Source organism: Leucoraja erinacea, chromosome 33 (assembly GCF_028641065.1).
Source record: "Leucoraja erinacea ecotype New England chromosome 33, Leri_hhj_1, whole genome shotgun sequence".
In the NCBI taxonomy this organism is placed as follows: Eukaryota; Metazoa; Chordata; class Chondrichthyes; order Rajiformes; family Rajidae; genus Leucoraja; species Leucoraja erinaceus.
Genome location: NC_073409.1, coordinates 12,670,001 through 12,695,424, shown reverse-complemented (window position 1 = coordinate 12,695,424; position 25,424 = coordinate 12,670,001). Strand labels below are relative to the sequence as shown.

Genomic DNA, 25,424 nt, shown 5'->3' with positions numbered 1-25,424 from the left:
TGATATCCAGTCAAATCCTGGTGTACACAAGTACAATCAAGCCATGCACATGTACAACAGGTAGTGCATTAGAGAATAATCCCAGAGTGCAGATTATAGTGCTACAGCAGTTTAGTTTTATAGTTAAAGAGAAAATGCAGATTAAAAAAAGTGCAAGGGCTGCAATGAGATAGGTTGGGAGATCGGAACTACATCCTTAGCTTCTGAGGGGATCGCGACTGCACACTTTGGATCTGAGAGATAGACTTGTACTTCCGCCCGCTGGTAAATCCAAAACACCTGCCCTCTGTCTCCCAACATGGCATCTCTCCTAATAAGCCCGTGGGTGCCAGTGCCATGGTGAATTGGAAGGTTAGCATGGCAATCTGCGGCCCTACTTTCACACCAGCATGCAAGGATTGACGTAAACTCAGCAACCTCCAGTATTGCTGATGATCATTTAATCAGCAAAGGTTAAAGTCTTCATATTTCCGTTGTGGAGAATCTTATAATCGAAGGACATAGTTATATTACGGTATGGTGGTATTAGACAGGATCTGAGAAAGAATGCTGTTCATCCAGAATGTTTGGAATCTGGAACGCACTGCCTAAAAGGGTGATGATGGCAGAGACTCTCATTGTATTTACCTGGACAAAGCACCTGATTCATCGGCATAGCTGTCTACGGACCACTACCTGGAAAATAGGATGAGTGTAGGTGGATACGATGGTGAACATAGAAACATAGAAACATAGAAATTAGGTGCAGGAGTAGGCCATTCGGCCCTTCGAGCCTGCACCGCCATTCAATATGATCATGGCTGATCATCCAACTCAGTATCCCGTACCTGCCTTCTCTCCATACCCCCTGATCCCCTTAGCCACAAGGGCCACATCTAACTCCCTCTTAAATATAGCCAATGAACTGGCCTCAACTACCCTCTGTGGCAGAGAGTTCCAGAGATTCACCACTCTCTGCGTGAAAAAAGTTCTTCTCATCTCGGTTTTAAAGGATTTCCCCTTTATCCTTAAGCTGTGACCCCTTGTCCTGGACTTCCCTAACATCGGGAACAATCTTCCTGCATCTAGCCTGTCCAACCCCTTAAGAATTTTGTAAGTTTCTATAAGATCCCCTCTCAATCTTCTAAATTCTAGAGTGTATAAACCAAGTCTATCCAGTCTTTCTTCATAAGACAGTCCTGACATCCCAGGAATCAGTCTGGTGAACCATCTCTGCGCTCCCTCTATGGCAATAATGTCCTTCCTCAGATTTGGAGACCAAAACTGTACGCAATACTCCAGGTGTGGTCTCACCAAGACCCTGTACAACTGCAGTAGAACCTCTCTGCTCCTATACTCAAATCCTTTTGAAAGCTAACATACCATTCGCTTTCTTTACTGCCTGCTGCACCTGCATGCCTACCTTCAATGACTGGTGTACCATGACACCCAGGTCTCGCTGCATCTCCCCCTTTCCCAATCGACCACCATTTAGATAATAAATATAGACATGATGGGCCAAAGGGCCTGTTACTGTGCTGTCTTAGTCTTTGACTTCAATCAGGTTTTGTTCTTCCCAACAGCAGGAAAAAACTCTTTTGTTGCTCCAAATGTTATTCTCTGAGGTCTCCTAACTCTGATATAAGTTCTGCTTGGACATTACAATGCTGAAGTTTGATGTCTCAATTCTATGCACTGTGCCTGCAGTGGTTTGCTGAAATTGAATATCATTTTTTTTTAATAACCTTACGTGCTTACTTTGCATGTCTGCTGTGCTGAGATGCAAAGTTGAACTTTCATTGTATCTGTACCTCATTGTTCTCGCATAAGCTCGGGTATAGTTCCAACCGATCTTCCAACCAACCCCATTGCAGACGTTGCAATGTCTCTGGAACTGGAACTGTATCTCTGTAATGCTACACTCAGCACGTTGGTATTTTTCTCTCTGCACCACCTGTTGTACCTGTGTATGGCTTAATTGTACTCATGTATAGGATGATTTGACTGGGTAGTGCACAAGGTTTCACAGTATCTCGGTACCATGTGATAAACATAAACCAATACTAATACATGTTCGTATGAAAATAAAGTCGACTTGACCTGACTTGAATCATTTGTGTCCCATGACTCTATTCTCAGGCCCTCCTATTTCCACTTTGTCCCTCAGGATGGAGAGCCCCATGCAAACAACAGGTCAGTGGGTTTACTCCAGTCGGCTGGTGGAACCCCAAATACCCCTCGATGTCAGCAAGGTGGCAGAGGCGGCACAGTGGCGCAGCGGTAGAGTTGCTGTCTTACAGCGCCAGAGACCCGGGTATGATCCTGACTACGGGTGCTATCTGTACGGAGTTTGCACGTTCTCCCTGTGACCCCATGTGTTTCGCCGGGCATTCCGGTTTACTCCCACACTCTAAAGGTGGGCAGGTTTGTAGGCTAATTGGCTTCTGTAAATTGTCCCTAGACTGTAGGACAGAACTAGTGCACGGGTGATCGCACATTGGCGTGGATGGGGTGGGCTGAAGGACCTAATTCCATGTAGTATCTCTAAACTAAACGGATGACTTTGAGAATTGGAAATATGAGACATTGATTTGTCGGAGAGGTTATGTTCCTGATTCCTTGCTCACCCTCTCTCCCTGTGGAGCGCACTAAATCACTGCTCTTAATTCATGGCTAGGACCCACACAAGGGCATCCCTTCTTGAGGGTTGCCATGGCACCATTTGACGTCAAGAGTATAATTTTATGCCTTTAAACAGAATTGTCACTCTTGCGGTGTCGAGAGACAGATTGCAGAAAATAGGATTCTTCCTATTGCTTGAAAAGTTAAAGTCGCATTTAATTCAAGTTTAAATGAAGGGCTTTGAGAGTGTACAAGGAGAGAGAGGGTCACCTGAGCCATGCAGTCACAGGGAAAATGTACAAACTCCATACAGAGCACCTGTAGGGCATGACTCGGGGCCATTCAGCTAAATCTGGAGTTGTGCTGGCAGGGTGGAGTGTAGACAGAGGCCCTGTTTGAGGTGGTCACAGGCGAGAGAACACAGCGCCTTGAAACATTTGGGCTCGGTTGGGGTGACAGCTTTGCTTGGAGTTTCATCGCATGACCCTCCTGTCTCAAAAGCTCTGCCCCCTCTGATACCTCCATGGTGGATTGATCATTCAACATATTTACATCCGTTGGCAAATTGTCATTTTCATTTCCCCGCTGAGTGTTTTCTGAATTTAGTCAAACTGCGTTTGCAATAACTAATCAAAACCTACAGAGCAAATTGAAACTTTACGTGTTGGTGGCACAGTGGTGCAGCTGCTGCCTCACAACGCCAGAGACCCAGGTTCCATCCTGACCTCACGTTCTTCCTGTGAATGTGTGTGTTTTCTCCGGGTGCTCCGGTTTCCTTCCGCATCCCAAAGACGTGTGTGGGTTTGTAGGTTTAATTGGCCCCTGTAAATTTCCCTGGGAGTGTAAGGAAATAGGATAACATAGAGCTAATGCAAACAAGTGATCGATGGTCAGCATGGAATTAGTGGGCCGAAGGTCCTATTTCCAGAATGATTGTTCAATCAATCAATCAATGATTGAAATACCGCAGTGATACTGCTCCCAGATTGCTGCTGATCCATAATTCCTGTAGAATCCAGAAGCTTTGGGAATCCCAAGGCCCTTGCAACATTTGGTGGACAGGGTTGGGCATTGCGATCACCTCACTGCATCCGAGCTTGTTGCAGCTGCTATCAGAAGTGATTTTGTGCTGCAGTATAGGCTGAACCCGTTTGTTCTTGGTGTTAAACTCAGCTGCAGGGAAGATGAATGGGGTGAAGATCTCTTTTCACTGCAGTGACCTGCAGTAATTGAGTTTAGATGATCTTACTGTGACTCAGGAGAAGAAAATTAATTAATATGGATGCCTGCCAGCTTTGTGCATGGATGTTGGTGATGTTCTTCACCATAGAAACTTAGCAAACTAGGTGCAGGAGTAGGCCATTCGGCCCTTCGAGCCATCACTGCCATTCAATATGATCATGGCTGATCATCTAAAATCAGAACCCCGTTCCTGCTTTTTCCCCCCATATCCCGTGATACCTTTAACCCTAAGAGCCAAATCTAACTTTCTCTTGAAAACATCCAGTGATTTGGCATCCACTGCCTTCTGTGGCAGAGAATTCCACCAATTCATAACTCTCTGGGCAAAAAAATGTTTCCTCAACTCAGTCCTAAATGGCCTACCCCTTATTCTTAAACTGTGACCCCTGGTTCTGGAGTCCCCCAACATCGGGAACATTTTTCCTGCATCTAGCCTGTCAAATCCTTTAAGAATGTTATATGTTTCTATAAGATCCCCTCTCATCCAGTGAATACAAGCCCAGTCGACCCATTCTTTCATCAAATGTCAGTCCCGCCATCCCGGGAATTAACCTGATGAACCTGCTGCACTCCCTCAATAGCAATAATGTCCTTCCTCAAATTAGGAGACCAAAACTTAAATCCTCGTGCAATGAATGCCAACATGCCATTAGCTTTCTTCACTGCCTGCTGTACCGGCATGCTTACTTTAAGTGACTGATGTACAAGCACATCAGGTCTCGTTGCACCTCCCATTTTTCTAATCCGATACCATTCAGACAATAATCTGCCTTCCTGTTCTTGCCACCAAAGTGGATAACCTCACATTTATCCACATTATACTGCATCTACCATGCATAGGCCACTCACTCTACCTATCCAAGTCACCCTGCAGCCTCATAGCATCCTCATCGCAGCTCACACTGCCACCCAGCTTTGTGTCATCCGCAAACTTAGAGATTTCACATTTAATTCCCTCGTTTAAATCGTTAATATATATTGTAAATAACTGGGGTCCCAGCACCGAGCCTTGCGGCACCCCACTAGTTACTGCCTGCCATTCTGAAAAGGACCCATTAATTCCTGCTCTTTGCTTCCTGTCTGCCAACCAATTCTCTCTCCATGTCAATACCCTACCCCCAATTCCATATGCTCTAATTTTGCACACTAATTTCTTGTGTGGGACCACGTCAAAGACTTGTTGAATGTCCAGATACACTACATCCACTGGCTCTCCCTTATCCATTCTACTTCTTACATCCTCAAAAAATTCCAAAAATCAGTCAAGCATGATTTCCCCTTCATAAATCCATGCTGACTTTGACTGATCCCGTCACTGCTTTCCAAATGTGCTGCTATAACATGTTTAACAATCGACTCGGGCATCTTAGCCACTACCAATGTCTATAACTGGTCTATAATTCCCTGTTTTCTCTCTTCCTCCTTTCTTAAAAAGTGACTACCCTGCAGTGTACAGAAACTGATGCAGAGTTGAGAGAACATTGGAGAATGATCACCAATGCATCCACGATTTCTAGGGCCACCTCCTTGAGCACTCTGGAATGCAGACCATCAGGCCCTGGGGATTTATCTGCCTTCAGTCCCAACAGTTTACCTAGCACCATTACCATGTGGATTCCCTTCAATTCCTCCCTCCCACTAGACCCTCGGTCCCCTAATATTTCTGGGAGATTGTTTGTGTCTTCCTTAGTGCAGACAGAACCAAAGTACTTGTTTAACTGTTCTGCCATTTCTTTGTTTTGCATTATAAATTCACCTGTCTCTGATTGTAAGGCACCTACATTTGTCTTCACATCCCAGCAGAGAGAGCAGTAGGTAGAAGAATAGTGCTGAAGACCATCACTGGGTGGACTGGGGGCAGGTGTACAGTGATCCCACCAGTGAGGTACAGGCAGGGGCATGATCCTCAAAGAAAGGAGGAAAGGTAGATGGAACAGCAAGGGTGCGGCAGGGACCTGTGTATCTAGGGAAAATGCACACATTTCCACATAGCGTTTTAAAATATTTTCCCACCCACATAATTATTGATCCTCCTTGGAGAGTGTGAATCAAGGAATGGGATGACCTTTCATCAGGTGGAGAGGGCGGGCTTGTCCTAGCAATGGTCAGGAGAAGGTGTGATGGCTTCAACAATGGCTCACTGTGACAGGAAGAGCAACTCAGGACCACACAGGATGTGACATTGTCAGGCAGCCAACGCTGTTTTGTCTCCCTCCAAATTCAATTTCTCCAATCTCTGCATCTCCCTCCACTTGAATTTGATTCTTGTTTCTTTCCTGTTGGTTTTTTTGGAGAGATTGTTACCAAATAGAGGGAATGTCACTGGAGAATGGAGGGGTGAGGTTGAGGCCAGGACCTGCGTGCCTGTGGCTATCACACATCAACCGGGTGGCAATCTGTCCGGGTTGGTGGCGAGGATAAGTCATTGCCTGTGATCCGAATGGGTTGAAAGCCTGAGGGGTTACCCAGTGTGTAGAGACGAACTGGTGAATTCAACAGCACAGTGCAAGCTGTGAAGCAACTAAACTAAATGAGGGATAATACTCTTCTTTTGCAGGTAACATGAACCTTGGAGTTTGCGATTGTCAATTGATTCATTTTAATGATTTTGACTCTGGGAAATTGGAACAAAAAGTTGCAGATGCTGAGATCTGAAACAAAAACCGAGAATGCTGGAAACACTCATTAGTTTCACTGATAACGTGCTTGCTGATCTGATGCAGATGGGGCTCAGTGAGATGAGCCAGAGAAACCTTCAACTCAACTTAAATTCCTGCTGCTGGAACTAACACTCTCATGATTGTGGTTAATTTATTGTCTGTCTTGTCCTGCCTTGTATTTTCAATGCTGCACCCCATTCCCATCATGATAAAGGTGAGTGTCTCCATGCTCCCCGAGCTGAGAGCGGTGTGGTGAGATGGGACCTGTTTCCAAGATCGTGATGGTTGAGAGGACTGGGAATGGACACACTATCCTCGTCTCCCTCCCTTGCAGTAGCTGTGAGTCGCAATGCTTTGTACAGCTCACCTGGATATCCTTCCAACCCATCTTCAAGGGACCAGGAGGAACCCATCGAACAACAAAGACCTTCTTCCGTCTACCCACCGAGCTCATTGTGATTGTGTATCTTTATCAAGTCACCTAGCCGTGATGTTTTAATCGTGTCTTCCTGTTATTGTTTTCACAGCACTGGCTGGATATCTCCAAATCCATTATTAAACAAATGAAATGTAAGTTCTCAAATTATTGGAGGTTTTTCTAGTTAAAATGTTGTACAGGTATTGTGATTTTTCCAATGAAAATGTTACATTTAATCTTTTTTGCAATGTTTTTCGATTTTTCTGTGTTCACTACGCTGTAGTCAATTGTGGTAGAACATCAATATATAATCTTTGATTTCTCAAATCAAGCATTCATCAAAACCAAAAAATAGCAGATTATTTCAGATCTTGGTTACTCTGCTCTGCTGGCTAATCCTCTGTTTCTAATTCCAATGGCTGACCCTGCCTCCAATTATAATGGACATACATTGGAAACAAGGACACACAAGGCCCAATTATAATGGTTGACCCTACCTTCAATTCTAATTAGTCACCCTGTCTCTTATTGAATTGGGAGACTGTATCTACTACTACAATGGGTTCTTTACCTCTAATTCCAATTGGTAACCCTGTTATTCCATTGAAAGATCCTTCCTTTTATTCCATTAGGAGCCCCTGTGTGACCTTGTTTCCAATGTATGTCCCTGTCTCCACTTCCACTGAATGTTTTTGCCTTTTATTCCTTTGGGAGACCCTGTATTTTATTCCAATGTGTGTCCTGTCTCCAATTCCCATTGGTGACCTTGCCTCTTTATCCATTGGTTGCCCCGTCTACAAATCCATTTTGTGACTGTCTCATTCCATTGGATGACCCCGTCTGCAATTCCAATGAGTGGTCCTGTCTGTTATTCCACTCAGTGGCCCTGTCTGTTATTCCACTCAGTGGCCCTGTCTGTTATTCCACTCAGTGGCCCTGTCTGTTATTCCACTCAGTAGATCCTGCACTGTTTCCCTCCCCTGTGCCCCACCTGAACTCACACCTATCTCCCTCCTTCCTTCTTTACCTACAATCATCTCTGTGGCTTCACAACTCTAACCTTTGTCCACCCATCTACCTATTACCTGTCACGCTTTGTGACTGTTAGATAACCAGACTGTTAGGTAACATCTGACTCCTTCACCAGCTCATGTGATGGTAAATATCTGCCTGTCAGTCTCCAATGTAGGTGATTCTAAGAACATTCCATTAATATTAAAAAATATATATGGGTGAGAACACAACACCCAGCCTGGCACTGTAGGTCAGCGTTGATCTATACGTCGGTCTTCGGCCCTGGGTCACAGTGAAGGGGCAGGTGACTGATGGGATTGGTATGAACTCAATGGGCCAAACAACCTTCTTCTGTGGATGAAGGAACTGCAGGTGCTGGTTTAGACCAAAGAAAGACACTTATCTATCTGTCTTCTATTCATTGGTAGAGTCAATGATGAATAGAAGACAGATAGGTACATGTCTTTCTTTGGTCTGATAAAGTCATACAACATCCTCGGTCCACCACAACTGCTAATCATTCTCTACTATCTATCTCATCAGAGACCCTGAGACTATCTTAGGTCAGACTTTACTGGACTATAGTTACCCAACCAGATGCAACTAAATTTAAAGTAGCTCTTTTTTCCCAATAACCCTTTCTGGCTTAATCCCTCCCTTCACCACCTCCAGTTTAAATTCCATTTGGAATATTTTGGAGGACCAAGAAACCAAGAACCAAGACTTTAACTTGCAATAAAAAATGTTATTCATGTTATTCCATTTATCATGCATTTGTACACTGTGGATGGCTCAATTGTAATCATATATTGTCGTTCTGCTGACTGGTTAGAACACAACAAAAGCTTTTCACTTGTACAAGCTCAACTCAACTCAAACTCAAACCAATCACTAACTGCATGTGGATAAACGTGAGGGGAAAAAGGAAAAGAAGGAGAGGGGTGGTCTGAGATCAGGTGGGGTAGCGGTTTGAATCATTGATTCGGTATAGTAATTTGCAACCCGATTGCAAAAGAAGGGAATATAATCATTGATTATTATAGGCTGTTTGACAAAATAATTTTGCAGTGTGCACCCAAAAATGACATGACTCTCCCCTCTGTTTGGCAGCTCAGCCTCCGTATACCATGTGTTTCCGCGTCAAGTTTTATCCCACGGACCCTGCCACACTGAAGGAGGAGATAACTAGGTAAGGGGCTGTTGGCCACCTGTTATGGGCTATTGTCCAGGCAAAGAACTACAGATGCCAGTTAATACACAAAAGGAGAAAAAGTGTTGGAGTAACTCAGCGGGTCAGGTAGAATCCCGGGAGAACATGGATGGGCGACATTTCGGGTCGAGATCCTTCTTCAGACTGATTGTGGGAGGGGAAGAAAGCTGGAAAAGGGGAGAGGCAGGAGGACCTGGTTGGCAGGTAAAGGTCGTCACAAGTGGGAGAGGAGAGAGGTGGGGGGGGGGGGGGGGGGGGGGGGGGGTTGATAAGCAGCTGGTTGGAACAAAGACCAAGGATAAGAAAGATTAGGAAAAGGGGAGGTGAAATGAGACCTAGGTGTGCTTGTTCATCAGTCACTGAAAGTAAGCAAGCAGGTACAGCAAGCAGTGAAGAAAGCTAATAGCATGTTGGCTTTCATTACGTGAGGATTTGAGTTTAGGAACAAGGAGGTCCTACCTCAGTTGTACAGGGCCCTGGTGAGACTGCACCTGGAGTATTGTGTGCAATTTTGGTCTCCTAATTTGAGGAAGAACATTATTGCTATTGAGAGAGTGCAACGTAGGTTCACCAGGTTAATTCTTAGGATGGTGGGCCTGATATATGATGAAAGAATGGGTCGACTGGAATTTAGAAAGATGAGAGGGAATCTTGTTGAAACATATAACATTTTTAAAGGATTGGACAGGCTAGGCCATTTTGGACTGAGATGAGGAAAAACCTCTTCACCCCGAGAGTCGTGAAATGCTGTGGAATTCTCTGCCACAGAAGGCAGTGGATGCCAATTCACTGGATGTTTTCAAGGGAGAGTTAGTTTTAGCTCTTAGGGCTAAAGGAATCAAGGGATATGGGGGGGAAACAGGAACGGGGGACTGCTTTTAGATGATCAGCCATGATCATATGGAATGGCAGTGCTGGCTCGAAGGGCTGAATGGCCGACTCCTGCACCTATTTTTCTATGTTTCTATGTTCTATGTTTCTATGAAAGGAGGGGAGGCGTGAGACAGGTTTGAAGTTACAGATTGTAATGCCAGAGGGAGGAAAGCAGCAGAGGGGAGAGGTTAGTGGAGGGTAGAAATAGGTGGGAATGTTTGGTGGGGCACATGGGAAAAAAGTGCTGCCTATCAAAACCCCGTCCCTCCTCTGTGTTGATCTATTACTTGCCACATAGATCTTGCCGCTCCCTTTTCCCAGCTTTCTCTCACCTCCTACAATCGGTCTGAAGAAGGGTCTTGACCTGAAACGTCTCCTACCCATGTTCTGCAGGGATGCTGTCTGACCCGCTGAGTCCTTATGACAATCCACCCTAGATATAATAAGTCCCTAACCAGAGAGAGGGGGACTGTAACTCCGAGCAAGGACTGCCACTTTAAGGCTCATCACTCATAAAGCTCTTCTGTGCTCCTTAACGCATAAATAGATGCTTTCGATGTACTTAGCTTTCATTGAGGTTTAACTTTACTGTGTCACAGTGTTCAAAGCAGACATTCGCTCCTTCTGGAAGGTAATGCTAGCTAGCTGTGAAGAGAAGCAGTATTGTAACTCAATCCATCCAGAGGCTGTTGCGATCCTCACGGACTCCAGGCTGATGTGATGTGGAACACAGTCTGATCAGTTTTACTTTCGGATTTGCAGCCTCCGCAACTTTACGTTCTATTTTAACGTTGGAACATTGACTAATCATCAAGACAATCCTGTTAATATTGCTTGGGGAGGTTAGAAATAGCCAACTTTTGCCAACTTTTAGGAGATAAATTATACTGTTATTTGAAAGATATGAGCTGAGAAACTCAAACAATTAACTAAGAAATGTTGGTCATTTTTAATCTCCATTGCGATGAGAGGATTAGCAAAGACTAGTTTATATTGCCCATCGCCCACTGTTCTGAGCAAGATGGGGATGAGCACCTACAAGAACATTGGTAGACTTTCTGATAGAGCTGCTCTATCGGTGGTGATAGGGATGGAAGCGGAGTTCCAGGATTGAACCCAGGAACAATGAAGGAACAACAATATATTTCCAAGTCAGATGGTGGAGAGCCTGGAGGTGGCTGTGATTCATTAAACATTGTCTGGTTCTCTTTGGCATCAACCAACCTCTCTTCATATTTTCTACACCCCAGAGTATGTATAATAGGGAGTGGAGTCTGCCTCATCTACTGTGTGTTAAATGGAATCTAAAAGATGATGCAGAGTCCAATTGATACCATTAACTTAGTGACCCTCTCATTCTGTTTCTCCTTCATATTCTTCAAATTTCAGATGAATGTATCTTTTTTTCTCTTGTAAATATGCGAAACAGAATCATTGTTAATGAAGAAAAACTCATCATGGTCACATCCTGAGTAAGGTTTGACCTCATTTAATGTGCTCCATCGACTTTATTAAGGGTGATGGAAGTTATGCTTTGTAAAGAGAATTGAGTGGGTGCACAAGGGGGAATAACTTGCAGGGCTAAAGGGTACGAGCAGGAGAAGGGAGTGAGGAGGTTGCTCCAATGGGGGTCCCATAGACTAAGGGTGGAGTGGTCTCCCTCGAGGCCAGAACAATACCATGATTGTATGTCTGTTAGTAATTAAAACACAAAGGCTGGAGTAACTCAGCAGGCAAGGTGGCATCTGTAAAGGGCATGAAAAGGTGATACTTTGGGTCAAGATCCATTTTCAGATCCAACCTAAAACATTACCTGAGGTAGACAAAAGTGCTGGAGAAACTCAGCGGGTGCAGCAGCATCTATGGAGTGAAGGAAATAGGCAACGTTTCGGGCTGCAACCCCACTGTTTCGAAGCCCGAAATGTTGCCTATTTCCTTCGCTCCATAGATGCTGCTGCGCCCGCTGAGCTTCTCCAGCACTTTTGTCTACCTTTGATTTTCCAGCATCTGCAGTTCCTACTTAAACACTAAAACATTACCTAATCATTCCCTCTACTGATGCAGCCTGTCCTGCATTCCCTGGTTATGCTCAAGATTTCAGCATCTGCCGTTCTTGTTAATTACGTTGGTCCCGTTATGGCAGAATAATTATGATGACAGTTCAGGACATGTAGAGGGGAATGGATGGGGTGGATCATTCCACCTGTGCATGAAAGCCTGGAGATTCACGTAAAGTTGACCAGAGAGTGTGCGGTTTCACATTTGACCAACGCTTGCTGTAAATTGCGTGAGAGAACCTTTTGTTTGGAAAAGCAATGAGTCGTGTGTTGGCCTGGTCCACAACGAGGCTGGGATGAATCACCAAGGCCAGCTTCCACCAGTTGTGTGACCTTCAGTGAGCTTTTCAAATTCAGGGTACTTTCAGTGGCAAAGGCATTGTTGGAAATATTTACATTAAAAAAAAAACATTTAATGAAATAAGAAACGGAATGTAACTCTGATGAAACTATATGGTTAAAGTTATTTAATATTGGGTCACTTGCCAGAAAATGGGCATCAAGTGTTATGGAGAGAAAGTAGGAGAATGGGGTTGAGATGGAATCAGACATGATTGAATGGCGGAGTGGACTCGATGAGCCAAATGGCCAAATTCTGGTCCCATGAATCAGACATTTGGATTGAAAAAATATCGTGTGACTGTTCTGAGAGTGCTAACACAATCAGGATATGTTGGAGAGGTACTGACTGCTCTGATGGGTTCTGGCAGTTTGCTGCATTTTATCTTAATTTAAAAATTGAAATAAATTAGTAGATTATGCGTGCCAGGAGATAACGATGAGGCAGCACTGATTGGTAGCCAGTGGGTGGATAATGGCAAGGCTAGTCGATGATGTGGAATGGAAGAGCAAACATCTGTCAGGGCTCATGAGCAATAACCTTGAGGCATGAATCAACATCACTCCGCTCCTCACCTTGCGTTGAAGTCTCCTCCTGGGAAATCCAGTGTACCCTCGGCGCTGGCAAATGCACCCACACACAGAAACAACAGCAATACTTTGCATTTTTATAGCACCTCTCATAGCCACTGAACGTTCAAAATTGTTTCAAGGCTTTTGAAGGGTTATGGGGGGAAGGCAGGAGGGTGAGGTTGAGAGGAAAAGATAGACATAGCACAGGTCTCCCTGAGAGTAACACCTTCTCCCCCGGCTCAGTGCAGCCTGGGAGATGGGGGGGGGGGGGGGTAATATGGGGGGGGGGGCTGATCGGCGGGGAAAGTGTTTCACTAGTGTCTACCGTGCAACGATGTCCTCTAAGTCAGTTCTTCCGGACATGGGGAGTGTTGAATGGTCCCGTAACTCCGCACCAGTCTTGGGCAGACCCGCTTTGCCAATTTTCACCTATTACCTTCCCCACTTAGAACCGTCTCTCCTTTCTAGCTCCCCCCCCCCACACACACGCACACACACACAACCAGTCTGAATAAGGGTCCCAATCCGCAACGTTCTCCAGAGATGCTGCCTGACCTGCTGAGTTACTCCAGCACACTGTGGCTTTGTATTGTAAACCAGCATCTGCATTTCTTTATTTCTACTAAGTCTCCAGCGTCTATAGTTTATTCTGTCTCCGAGAAAAAAACCATGTGGGGTGGAAGGGAGTAGAGGCTGTTGATGAAGTACAAGTGATGCTGTCACTCTGACAGTGTCAATCCGAATCACTCACAATGGTTCAGGGTGTGGGTGTCAGGGGTTATGGGGAGAAGGCAGGAGAATGGGGTTAGGAGGGGGAGATAGATCAGCCATGATTGAATGGCGGAGTAGACTTGATGGGCCGAATGGCCTAATTCTGCTCCTATCACCTATGATATGATTATGAGATGCTCCATTATTGTCAAGGCTGCTCAGCCAACCCCACTGTCAGCATGATATCTTCCCTCTTCCCGTTTCCTTTCACAGCCACCCGTGCCCGTGCTCTCTGGAGCCCGTGTCCCTGGTGGGATATCCCATGTCCAAACGGGCTTGTGCACCCAAGCATCTCCCTTCAGTCCTCCAACCTTCACCCGCTCTTCTTCCCCTCCAGGTACCTGGTCTTCCTTCAGATAAAGAGGGATCTGTACCACGGCCGCCTGCTGTGCAAGACCTCAGACGCGGCGCTGCTCGCGGCCTTCATCCTGCAAGGTAACCTTTACAACAACAATTACACCACAACACAACAACTGAGGAGATGCAGCGGAATATCGGCCGGGGCTTCAATGGGAACAATTATTTAACACAATTTGACAATGGACAGGGGTCAGAGTGAACGGAGGTTGGACTGAGGGATATTGGAAGCGGAGGGAGGGTTTAAGATAACAGTGTTAGGGGGAGCAAAGTTCGGGTCAGGGTTACTGGATCAAGGAGGGCGGGGCGAGGGGAGATTGAGCTCCTCAGAGATGACCTAACGACCCGCTGTTCCCAGGGAGCTGCCGTGTCTAAACCCCCGGCTGGGCTTCCAGAAGCTCCTCGTTGGCTGGAAGATGCCCAAGGGTTGGCTCGGTGCGATATCAATGCACGTTGACTACTCCAGCTATCATCTATTAGCGCTGGAGGAACACACCGGGCTGGCGGACAACGCCAACGGCAGCCGGTGATGTGTGCGGTCAGAGGAATAGGGTGATTTCACTAAAGGTCACTGGAGCGTAGATCCGCACCCACGTGACCAAAATTCTCAAGTGGAGGACATCAAAAGTAAGGCATTATTAACTTACTTTTGATGAAATTCAGCGAGTAAACGCGATAATTCCCGATATTTTGGACCTTTAAATATCCACGGCAAATGTCGGCTGTTCACTTCCGCCGGTTTGGCACCTTCAGTTCCCTCTTGAATTTACCTTACTTGCTATCTTTTTTTTTTTCCTGTAAATCTAGGTAGTCCGGTAGGCGGCGCGGCTCTGGCCAGCAGCGGCCTCTGCAGTCTGTCCGCGTTTTTATTATTTTCTGTCCGTGTTTTAATGTAGTTTTTGTTATTTTTTGTTGGGGGTGTGTGTGTGGGGGGGTGGGGGGGGGGGGGGCGGGAAACTTTTTAAATCTCTCCCTGCATTGGAGACCCGACCTTTTTCTCGTCGGGTTCCGTTGTCGTTGAGGCCGCAACGAGGAGCGGCCTCCAACAGGAAGAAGCCGGGGACTCAGGTGCCGACTCACCGTTGCCGTCGCGGAGCTGGCCGAGACCGGAGCGGTGGAGGAACGCTGCTGCTGCTGCTGCTGCTGCTGCCGATGCCGCTGCTGAGTCGGGGGCTGCTGCTGCGGGTCTGCGGACAGCGGCGCCGGGAGCCCACGGCTCCCTGGAGGGAGACCGCTTTTCGGGGCTCCTGCAACGGAGAATTCTCCCGCCCGTGTTGCGGGGTTGGGGAGCTACTGGAGCGGGGCCTCACTACACCGCCCCGCGCGGCTGGAATGGCCGCGGGTACTTGCGAGCGCACACCAGGGGCTCCAACACCAAGACCCGGTGTGCGACCTCGCACCACCCGGCGTGGCTTCAATGGCCGCGGACAATCGCCATCGCCAGCCGGGGGCTTTGACTTTGACTCTGACATCGGGGGGGAGAGAGTGCAGTGGAGAGATAAGTTTTTTTTGGCCTTCCATCACAGCTATGTGATGGATGTTTATGTAAAATTGTAATTATGTTGTGTCTGGGTCTATTTGTGTGTAATGTATGGCTGCAGAAACGGCATTTCGTTTGGACCTCTAGGGGTCCAAATGACAAGTAAATTGACTCTTGACTCTTGACTCTTGACTCTTGAGCTGTGCCTCACGGTCACCCCGACTGGCACAGTAAATTGCAGCTCACAACCTCGCCGTTTTTCTATGTTTTTAACGGGTGGGAAAATGCGTTTTTTCCCATCCACTAACATGTACCGGAACCCTCGAGTGTCCTCCACTTGAGAATTTTGGTCACGTGGGTGCGGATCTACGCTCCAGTGACCTTTAGTGAAATCACCCTATATCCTCTCAACCCCTCGCCTCCTCTGTTTCATACCTTCTATGACAGGCTCATTTTGGAGATCCCTGATCTTTCTTCTCTGATGGGAAGGTGTGTTCCATTGATTTAGTGATAACCATTCACTTTGGCCCAGAGTCAGTACAAATATGACTCGGACCGTGGGAAACCAAGTCTCCTTTTTGAAACTGTTGTTTATTTAAAGATGTTCTCAATTCCAGCTGAAATCGGGGACTATGATGCAGGAAAGCATCCCGAGGGATACAGTTCCAAGTTCCAGTTCTTCCCGAAACATTCCGAGAAGTTGGAGAGGAAAATTGCCGACATCCACAAAACGGAGCTTAGGTACAGTAGTGGGCTTAATGATTGTTATCTGTGAATGTTACACACGAAGGGCCTGTTTCTGCGCCGTGGGCTCTTGAGACTGGGAAGCCGCTCTTTCTACTGTCGGCTCTTGGGCCGGTCCACGGAACTGGGACACATGAGCCCAGTCGGGGGCAGAGCGGGGAGAACAGGGGGGTGGGGGAGGTCTCTGGCCGGGTGAGGTAGGGGGTTTGGAGGATCTCTCCGTGACTCCGTGTCTTTCCTTCGATGCAGCGGGCAGTCCCCGGACAATGCAGAGCTGAACTTCCTGAAGAAAGCGCAGACGTTGGAAACTTACGGAGTTGACCCTCACCCTTGCAAGGTACCGGCAGAGGCTCCGGGCTGACAGCGCTGGGACCCGGAGCTGCCATTCATCGTCGATGGCCACTCACCCTCTAATTGACTTTAAAAGTCCCCCTCATTCGCAACTCACACATAGCTCAACCACCAACATCCACATTGGTTTTCAGCGTTTCTTCAAGGCATTTCTTCATCCCAGTGACCCCTTACCCCCCCCCCCCCCCCCCCCCCCCCCCCCACACACACACAACTCTCCTCCTAACTCTCCCACCCACCTTCTCTCCAACTCCCTCCCTATCTCTCCCTCTGCCTCTCAACAACTATCCCTTAGTTTTTAGAAGACCGTAAGGCAGAGGAGCAGAATTAGACCATTCGGCCCATTGAGTCTTCTCCCCCATTCGATCCTGACAAATATATTTTCCCCTATCAATCTCAATCTCCTACCTTCTCCCCATTAACTTTGACCCTTACCAATCAACAACCTATCAATCTCCACTTTAAAAATCCCCACTATCTTGGTCTCAACAATCCGTGGCAATCAATCCCACAGAATCACTGAACTCTGGCTTAAGAAATTCGCCCTCGTCTCCAATGTGAATGTACATCCTTTTATCCTGATGCTGTGCCCTCTGGTCCTAGACTCTCTCACTACTGGACACATCCTCTCATCCACTTTATCTAGGCTTTTCATTATTAGTTTCACTCTCCACCTCCCTCCCTCCCCTCCTCTCCCACCGATGGGAGGACGAGGAGGCCACAGTGGAGTACAATGCAAGTTGACACAATGTTACCCACGTTATAAGGAATAATGATATGCAGATTATTACATAAATGGAGCGAGACTACAATGTTGTGAATTGTGAATTTCATCAGCCATGATATTGGTGAATGGAAGACCCCGCTCAAGTAGCCATCTATCTGGCTTATTCCTGCTTCATGTTTATAATATGTTTTTCACCCCCTTCTCATTTTTTCTTTACTTACATCCTTTCCTTTGTCCCTCCCTCCCCCCTCTCTCCTCCTCTTTCTCTCTCCCTTTTCCCTCCCATCACTCCCTTCCTCCGATCTCCTCTTTCTCCTTCTCCTCCTCTCTCTTGCTCTCCACCCCTCCCTTCCTCTCTCCTGCCCCTTGCCTCACTGTCCCCCTCTCTGGCTGGCTCACACTTGTCCCTATGTCTGTGAGCAGCTTGGACTCTGGCCGTGAGCTAGGATTATGTAAAGTGACCTCGGGCACATCGAGGGGGGAAATGTGAACTGTGCTGTGCCACATGGTGAGGAGGGGGCTGCACAATATTGTAACAATATCTCATCTATGATTCTTGCAGAAAGTCCTGGGATTTCTCAATGTCAATATTTCTCTGCAGGATGTCTCAGGGAATGTAGCGTTTCTTGCCTTCACCCCAGCGGGCTTTGTGGTGTTACAAGGAAACAAGCGGATTCATTACATAAAGTGGTGAGTAGAGAGAGCCCTGGCACTGCTTCCTGTAAACTAAAATACCACCTGCTACAGTTTCAGGGCTGTGGTTCCTGAACTAGGCCACTAATGCTCCAGAACTTCCTGGACCTTTGCTGATCTGAGACAGATATCTCTCTCTGGCCCGTGTCACTGTTCAATGATAACTTTCCCCAATTAATTCTGGTGGACCCCAAGTGGTGGCCACTGTGACTGGAAAGGATTGCTGAGAGCTGTTTGAAGTCACTGGCCCAGCACAATGTCTCCCAATATTTGGAGCCATAGTGATGTACAAACTGCAGTGTGTAAATGGGTCAGCCGGAAGCACTGTAGTTCTCTGAATCATCTGGGTCTCCAGTGATCTCATCACAATAAATCCCTCGGCATCTGTACTATTAGCCCGGACATCACAGTAGTTTCCAACATCATCAAAAAATGGGTCCTTGGTAACTTGTGAAGTATCGGCCCTGCAATGGGCTGGGTGCCTCTTGACTCAGCATCAGGTGTCCATGCATTGGACGTACACACCAGAGAGGTGAGAACAGAAATCTAGGCTGTCATAAGGCCATAAGGTCATAAGTGATAGGAGTAGAATTTGGCCATTCGGCCCATCAAGTCTACTCCGCCATTCAATCATGGTTAATCTATCTCTCCCTCCTAACCCCATTCTCCTGCCTGCTCCCCATAACCTCTGACACCTGTACTAATCAAAAATCTATCTATCTCTAATGTCACAGTTGTGCAGCACTGAGGAAGTGCCTTGCAGTCAGGAGTGCTGCTTTTGGAATTAACATTAACCCTAGCACTTCCAGCTGGGATGACTGTCAAGATTCCCAGACCTCTGCATTGAAGATGAGTGCAGAACTCTCTCTGCCCCCGTTCTAAATCCTTAATGTACACGTTCACGAAAAATGTTCAGTTTAGTGATTTTTCATAAAACAAAAAGGCTGTGGGGATTCTGCTAAATCATATTCACACTCAAGAAAAATACACACTCAAGTAAATCAAAAGGCTCAAATCCCAAAGAATCAAGGGTGTTATTGCAGAAATTGCTCAATGGATAAATCACCACAACATTCCTCGCAGGCCTGCTGAAACAGATTATCCCATCATAGTTGCATTGGGAGCTTGCCCAGTACATATTGGCTGCTCTGTTAAAATGTACTGAAGGGTGGACAGCATTGATTAGTAAGGATGTCAGGGGTTATGGGGCAAAGGCAGGAGAATGGGTTTGAGGTGGAAAGATAGATTGGCCATGATTGAATGGCAGAGTCGACTTGATGGGCTGAATGGCCTAAATTGGCTCCAGGAATTTATGAACTTCAGGGCCTGAGCTTGTGGAGGTTATTCTGCAACTGCACATGGTCTCTGCCCGGATTGAACCAAACCTTATTGTAACGTTACTGGTGTTAATGAAGATTACATGGCCCAGAGGCTGTGTGAATATCATGACTAACACTAATGCTGGTTCCTTTCTGAATTCCAGGACTGAAGTGAGCAAGATGAAGTTTGTAACATTAACCCTAGCACTTCCAGCTGGGATGACTGTCAAGATTCCCAGACGTCAGCATTGAAGATGAGTGCAGAACTCTCTCTGCCCCCGTTCTAAATCCTTAATGTACACGTTCACGGAAAAATGTTCAGTTTAGTGATTTTTTTCATAAAACAAAAAGGCTGTGGGGATTCTGCTAAATCATATTCACACTCAAGAAAAATACACAAGTAAATCAAAAGGCTCAAATCCCAAAGAATCAAGGGTGTTATTGCAGAAATTGCTCAATGGATAAATCACCACGACATTCCTCGCAGGCCTGCTGAAACAGATTATCCCATCATAGTTGCATTGGGAGCTTGCCCAGTACATATTGGCTGCTCTGTTAAAATGTACTGAAGGGTGGACAGCACTGATTAGTAAGGATGTCAGGGGTTATGGGGCAAAGGCAGGAGAATGGGTTTGAGGTGGAAAGATAGATTGGCCATGATTGAATGGCAGAGTCGACTTGATGGGCTGAATGGCCTAAATTGGCTCCAGGAATTTATGAACTTCAGGGCCTGAGCTTGTGGAGGTTATTCTGCAACTGCACATGGTCTCTGCCCGGACCGAACCAAACCTTATTGTAACGTTACTGGTGTTAATGAAGATTACATGGCCCAGAGGCTGTGTGAATATCATGACTAACACTAATGCTGGTTCCTTTCTGAATTCCAGGACTGAAGTGAGCAAGATGAAGTTTGAAGGAAAAACGTTTAATTTATACGCCATTCATAAAGAGGTGAATGATGATTCTGTAAAACCTACCGAGTTTGTTACAGCTTTTTTCATCCCATCTGGCAACAACATATCCACACTTTGATGTTCCAATATATTCACAGTATGATGCATAGCTATAGAAGCAGATACAATCATGGCTTTAAAACACATATGGACAGATATGGCGATTGGAAGCATTTAGAGGGATATGGACCAAATGCAGGCAAATGGGATTAGCCCAATGTGTCACCTTGGTCACCATGGAGCAGGTGGGCTGAAGGGCAGGTCTCATACTGTGTAACACTATGTCACTGCATATTCCAGCTGCATGCAAGAACCAACTTGGTGTGTGCTTGCATTTCTGATGTACCATCCGTCCCAGGACTAGGTGATCTGTTCTCTTCTCCACCCACTCAAGCACTCTCCCACTGCCTTCAGATGAGGTTCCTGTCTGTCCTGGTGAATTCTCACAATTAAATACCACTGGGCTGTTCCCAGGGGGAGCACTCCAAGCCAGGTGCTGCCTGACCTTCAATGGTGGTGCTTTTTATTGTCAGCACAATGAAATTATTTTCTTACCAGTAGCGTATTTTCACACCTAAGCACATCCCCGATTAGCAAATTGCACAGAAATAGTCTGCAGATCTCGGTTGCAGGCAAAGAGAGGGTTAGTGGCCTAGAGTTCCACTCAAAAACCAGTCCAGTGACTGTCCACAGCCACTAACGCTCCACACGCTGCGGAGATGGCACATTTGCTAGGATCCAATCCTATGGAGACATTTCCCACAGTGGACCCCTTTGTACAGAGTCTGGGAGTGGGCAGTCTAACACATTCAACCAGGAACCCCTCAATTGTAAAACATAAAATACTCCCTGTCATTCCAAATGCTTTACCATGTGCTGTCTGTGAAACAAAGAGATATTTTAATATCCCTCAGCCAGCAGTCATGAGGGGCCATTGGTACTTGGTCTTCCTGTTCCTCCTACTCATTGCTCCCTCCAGCTTGGCCTGCCTCCCCTTCAGTAGTCCTCAGTCCCTGACAGCATCAGCATCCTGGAGAACCCATTCAGCAGGGGATGCGCGTGCTTCGAAGCTCCATCGTAAACCGCCAACCAATTTATTTTTGCATCAGGAATCGAAGATTATTTTGACATACTTCGCTCCAACGCCTGAGGCTTGCAAACATCTGTGGAAGTGCGGAGTGGAGAATCAAGCCTTTTACAAGTAAGTACATTTACTGCATGGAATGGTCAGCATTGAGACAGGCCATTCAATACCCCAGCCCCTTGCCCCACATGAACTCCCCCCACGCCTCCGTCTCTCCATGTTACCATCTCCTTACGTGTGACCATGCAAACGTGAGGAGCAGGAGTAGGCCACTCAGCCCTCAAGCCTGCCCTGCCCTTTTCATAGCTGCATCCTCAACTCTTACATTCTTGCCTCCCCGTCGTTTATAAAGTATCTTCTCCTCCCGCCGCCTTGAAGATATGCAAAGACAATGCTTCCATTGCCCTTTGAGGAAGAGTGTTTAATATCCTGTGAAAGAAAGCATTTCACCTCATCTTCCTCAAATGGTGGACCCCTTATTTCTAAACAGTGACCCGATTCTTGATTCTCCCACAGGAAAAAACATACCCACCATATCAAAATCCTCTTGCAATAAAAGCTAACATTTTGTTTGCCTCCCTGATTGCTTCACTTGCCAGTATGTTCATTCACCAGTGCAGGAGGAAACCCCAGGTCCCTGTGAGCAGCAACATTCCCCATTATTTCTGTTCTGTTAGAAGAGTGAGGAACCTCACATTTCCACACTGTCTCCATCTACTCCACCGTTGCTTATTCACTCTGCCTGCATCTCCCTCTTCCTATCCTTCGATCCACAAGCAACATTCCACAATCTAGAGAAATTTACAAGATACTCGACCAAGTGCAGACCCGTTGGGTCTGCTCCCCCAATGCAGCCGTTTCCTGCCCGTAGCCCCCACGGGAGACGTGGTCCTCCAAGTCAAGTCGTTCCCACAGTCAGCAGTGCGGCTGTTTTTAAATGGCGTCTTTGGGGCGAGAGGCGGGCGCCAGCAGCCGTTATGGTCGCTGGCCAGCAGGAGGCGACAAAATGATTGAGTGGGGGGAGAAGGTTTTTATTTAAAATGTGTGCATAAACATGACAATATAATGAGGAGTGGATACTTGGAATGAAAAGTGAAATCTCTACCGAAATGGAAAAAATGTCGGCGTTTCTGGGTATGGCGTTGGCGTAGCAACGAATCAAAGGCTGGCAACCACAAGTCAGGCAGAAACACAGCCAGCCAGCAGCCACAGAGTTTTAATATTATATAGAGATAGATAGATAGATAGATAGATAGATAGATAGATAGATGGATGGATGGATGGATGGATGGATGGATGGATGGATGGATGGATGGATGGATGGATGGATGGATGGATGATGGATGGATGGATGATGATGGATGATGGAGGATGGATGGATAGATGGATAGATAGAGATATAGATAATCAGAAAACTCACTGTTACTAAACTCTGGGGTGTAGATCACCAGGTCCCTGTGATTCACCAGCTTCCAGCCTTTCCTGACAGCATCTCCTCATGAGTATTGCTCCAATATTTCTGCAAGGTTTTTTTTTGGTCTTTATTAAGACAGACAAACAAACTCCTTATTGAAACCCATGCCAGTTCCACTTTTACCATTATAAATTCTCCTCTCTGTCTGTGAGAGACCATATTTATCTTCCCTGGTCTCCCTTTTTACTGGATCGTAAAAGCTCCTACAATGTTCTTATGCTTCCCTTGAGTTCACTCTCATGCTCTGCTTTTCCTTCCATTATCAATCCCACGGTGATCATTTGCTGAATTCACAAACTCCCCAACCTCCGGGCTCACTACATATACAGGCTTTCTCCTTATATTTAATACCACCATTAGTTTCTCCTCAAGTCGAAGTTTGGGCCACTTTCTCAGTTATGTTTTTGTGCCGTGAATGAAGGTGTGCGATCTACATTGTACATTATTTCTGTCAAAACCCGCCATTGGCAGCCCGCTGTTATTCCGCAACGTGGTTGCCCAGTCTAGCCCAGTTGACCTGCCCCACACACCCTCATCATGGCCTAATTTTTCCACGGGTTCCAGATCGAAACATGTAAAATTCTGTCATATTATGTTAATTCTTTCCTTGGGGCTGTTTCTAACAAGGTTATTAATTAAATGTTTCTGCCTCCACAGAAAAATCTCTAAAATAGCCTGTTTCCCAATCAGCTCCATATAAAGTTTGCACACATTCCAGGAATTCTTTCCCCACATGGTTAGGATAATTTGATTTACACAGTCTATTTGTAGATTGAAGTCCCCCATGGATAGTTTATTACCCATGTTACATGCTCCTACAATGTTCTTATTATATCATGTCCTACATTACTATTCAGAGGCATGGAAACTAATCCCATCAATATTTACAGCCCACTGCTGCCTTTCAGCTCTGCTCACACTGATTATAATTCTACATTGCAACTTTCTTAACTAGGATCCTTTCTAACTACTGTACTGATGTCAAACCATTTAATAGGACAACCCCCTACCCCTTTTCTTTTCTGCCTGCCTATGACCCTGAAATATTTGGATCTGAATTGTGGTCACCCTGCAGCCATGCTTCAGAATGGCAATTAACACATCCATTTAGTCTCCATCATCAACCTGAAATGTGAACTCCATTTCTCTTCCGCACTTGAACCCCTGAAAATCACCTTCTTTGACCAAGCTGTCGGTCACATAGCCTGGTTGGTGCCTGGACTCATTTTGTGTGTGATGCTACTTGGAACATTTTACCGTGCCCGATACAACATAGAGCACCAGCTATAGTTAGGGAACAAGAGTGGGGGGGGCAGAGATTACCAGTTCACCCCTTTGGCAGGGGAGGGAATGTATTCTGTGGAGTTTCTAAGGATGGGCAATGGCAGTGGAGGATTTGATGCTTTCTCTGGCCTTCCCCAGGTTTGAGAAATCCAGTCAGGTGCGAACTGTTTCAAGCAGCAACATGTTCTTCAAGGGGAGTCGGTTTCGATACAGGTAAATACCCACAGTTAGTAGAGGATACTGTAGTGAAAGAGGAGACCAGAGGCTAAAGTCACAATCAAGAAAGGACAATGTGTTTACAATGTTCCTGCCATTAGATTGGGAATGCATGGACTGAGGCAGTCGGGAGCCATTCCCATTTTCCATTGGGTTTGGAGCCAAGGCCGGTGATTGCTGTCACCATAGCTTTCAGACCCAGCTTCCCATTGCAGAGCGTGGTCACAGATGGGTGGGTGGCACAAAGAGAGCTTACAACCAGCATAGGGAAGCACATTCAAACAAGAACACTGAGATTGCTTGACAGCTTCCCAGCAAGAAAACGCCACAGCATTTTTGCAAGATTGCATTTAACTGGTGTCAGCAATGCTTGCTTAACCGGAGATAAATGAACACTGTTACTGTAATGTGGCATACTCATGCACAAGAGACCCTATTCTCACATATACTCATGTTCCTTTTAACCATAGAAGGAGGCCCTTCAGCCCATTGTGCCAATGTCAGCTCCAATAGCAAACCCACCAGCACCATTTACCATGTATTTCCCTGGGTCCTATTTTTCTCACACACCCATTAGCTTCCTCCAATTCCTTTTCCTCCCACCCATATTAGGGATAATTCACAGCAGCCAGTTAACCTTCCAGCCGAACATGTCTTTGGGATGTGGGAGAAAACCGGAGCACCCAAAGGAATACCTATGCGGGTTTTCACATGGAGGAGGTGCAAACCCCAACTGGGTCATTGGCATTGTGATGCAGCAGCACTAACCGCTGCTGAAACATGCCGCCCACTCACACCAATCATCTACCAGACTGACTATGGAGAATAACTGTGTGATACGTCCAGGGCCAGCGAGGGAGCATTAGTACCAACTTGTTGCCTTCATTCACTGACCCCCCCCCCCACCCCCTCCCCATTTTGTGATTGCTGTTTTCAGTGGGAGAGTCGCAAAGGAGGTGATCGAGTCCAGCGCAAAGATTAAGA

General features: G+C 46.3%; 1 protein-coding gene across 5 annotated transcripts in view; it reads left to right on the top strand.

Moving 5' to 3' along the window:
- Positions 1–25,424, top strand: part of LOC129712714 (FERM domain-containing protein 5) — a 121,118-nt gene that overhangs the window by 73,903 nt on the left and 21,791 nt on the right. For all 5 annotated transcript variants that reach the window (XM_055661371.1, XM_055661370.1, XM_055661368.1 and 2 more), the window contains exons 3-12: positions 7,031–7,073; positions 9,046–9,124; positions 14,096–14,193; positions 16,213–16,336; positions 16,589–16,676; positions 18,019–18,107; positions 20,317–20,380; positions 21,492–21,583; positions 24,363–24,437; positions 25,378–25,424. The exon at positions 25,378–25,424 is cut by the window's right edge and continues 22 nt beyond it. In XM_055661371.1, the coding sequence (XP_055517346.1) occupies positions 7,031–7,073; positions 9,046–9,124; positions 14,096–14,193; positions 16,213–16,336; positions 16,589–16,676; positions 18,019–18,107; positions 20,317–20,380; positions 21,492–21,583; positions 24,363–24,437; positions 25,378–25,424 (799 nt within the window). The remainder of the gene's footprint in view (positions 1–7,030; positions 7,074–9,045; positions 9,125–14,095; positions 14,194–16,212; positions 16,337–16,588; positions 16,677–18,018; positions 18,108–20,316; positions 20,381–21,491; positions 21,584–24,362; positions 24,438–25,377) is intronic.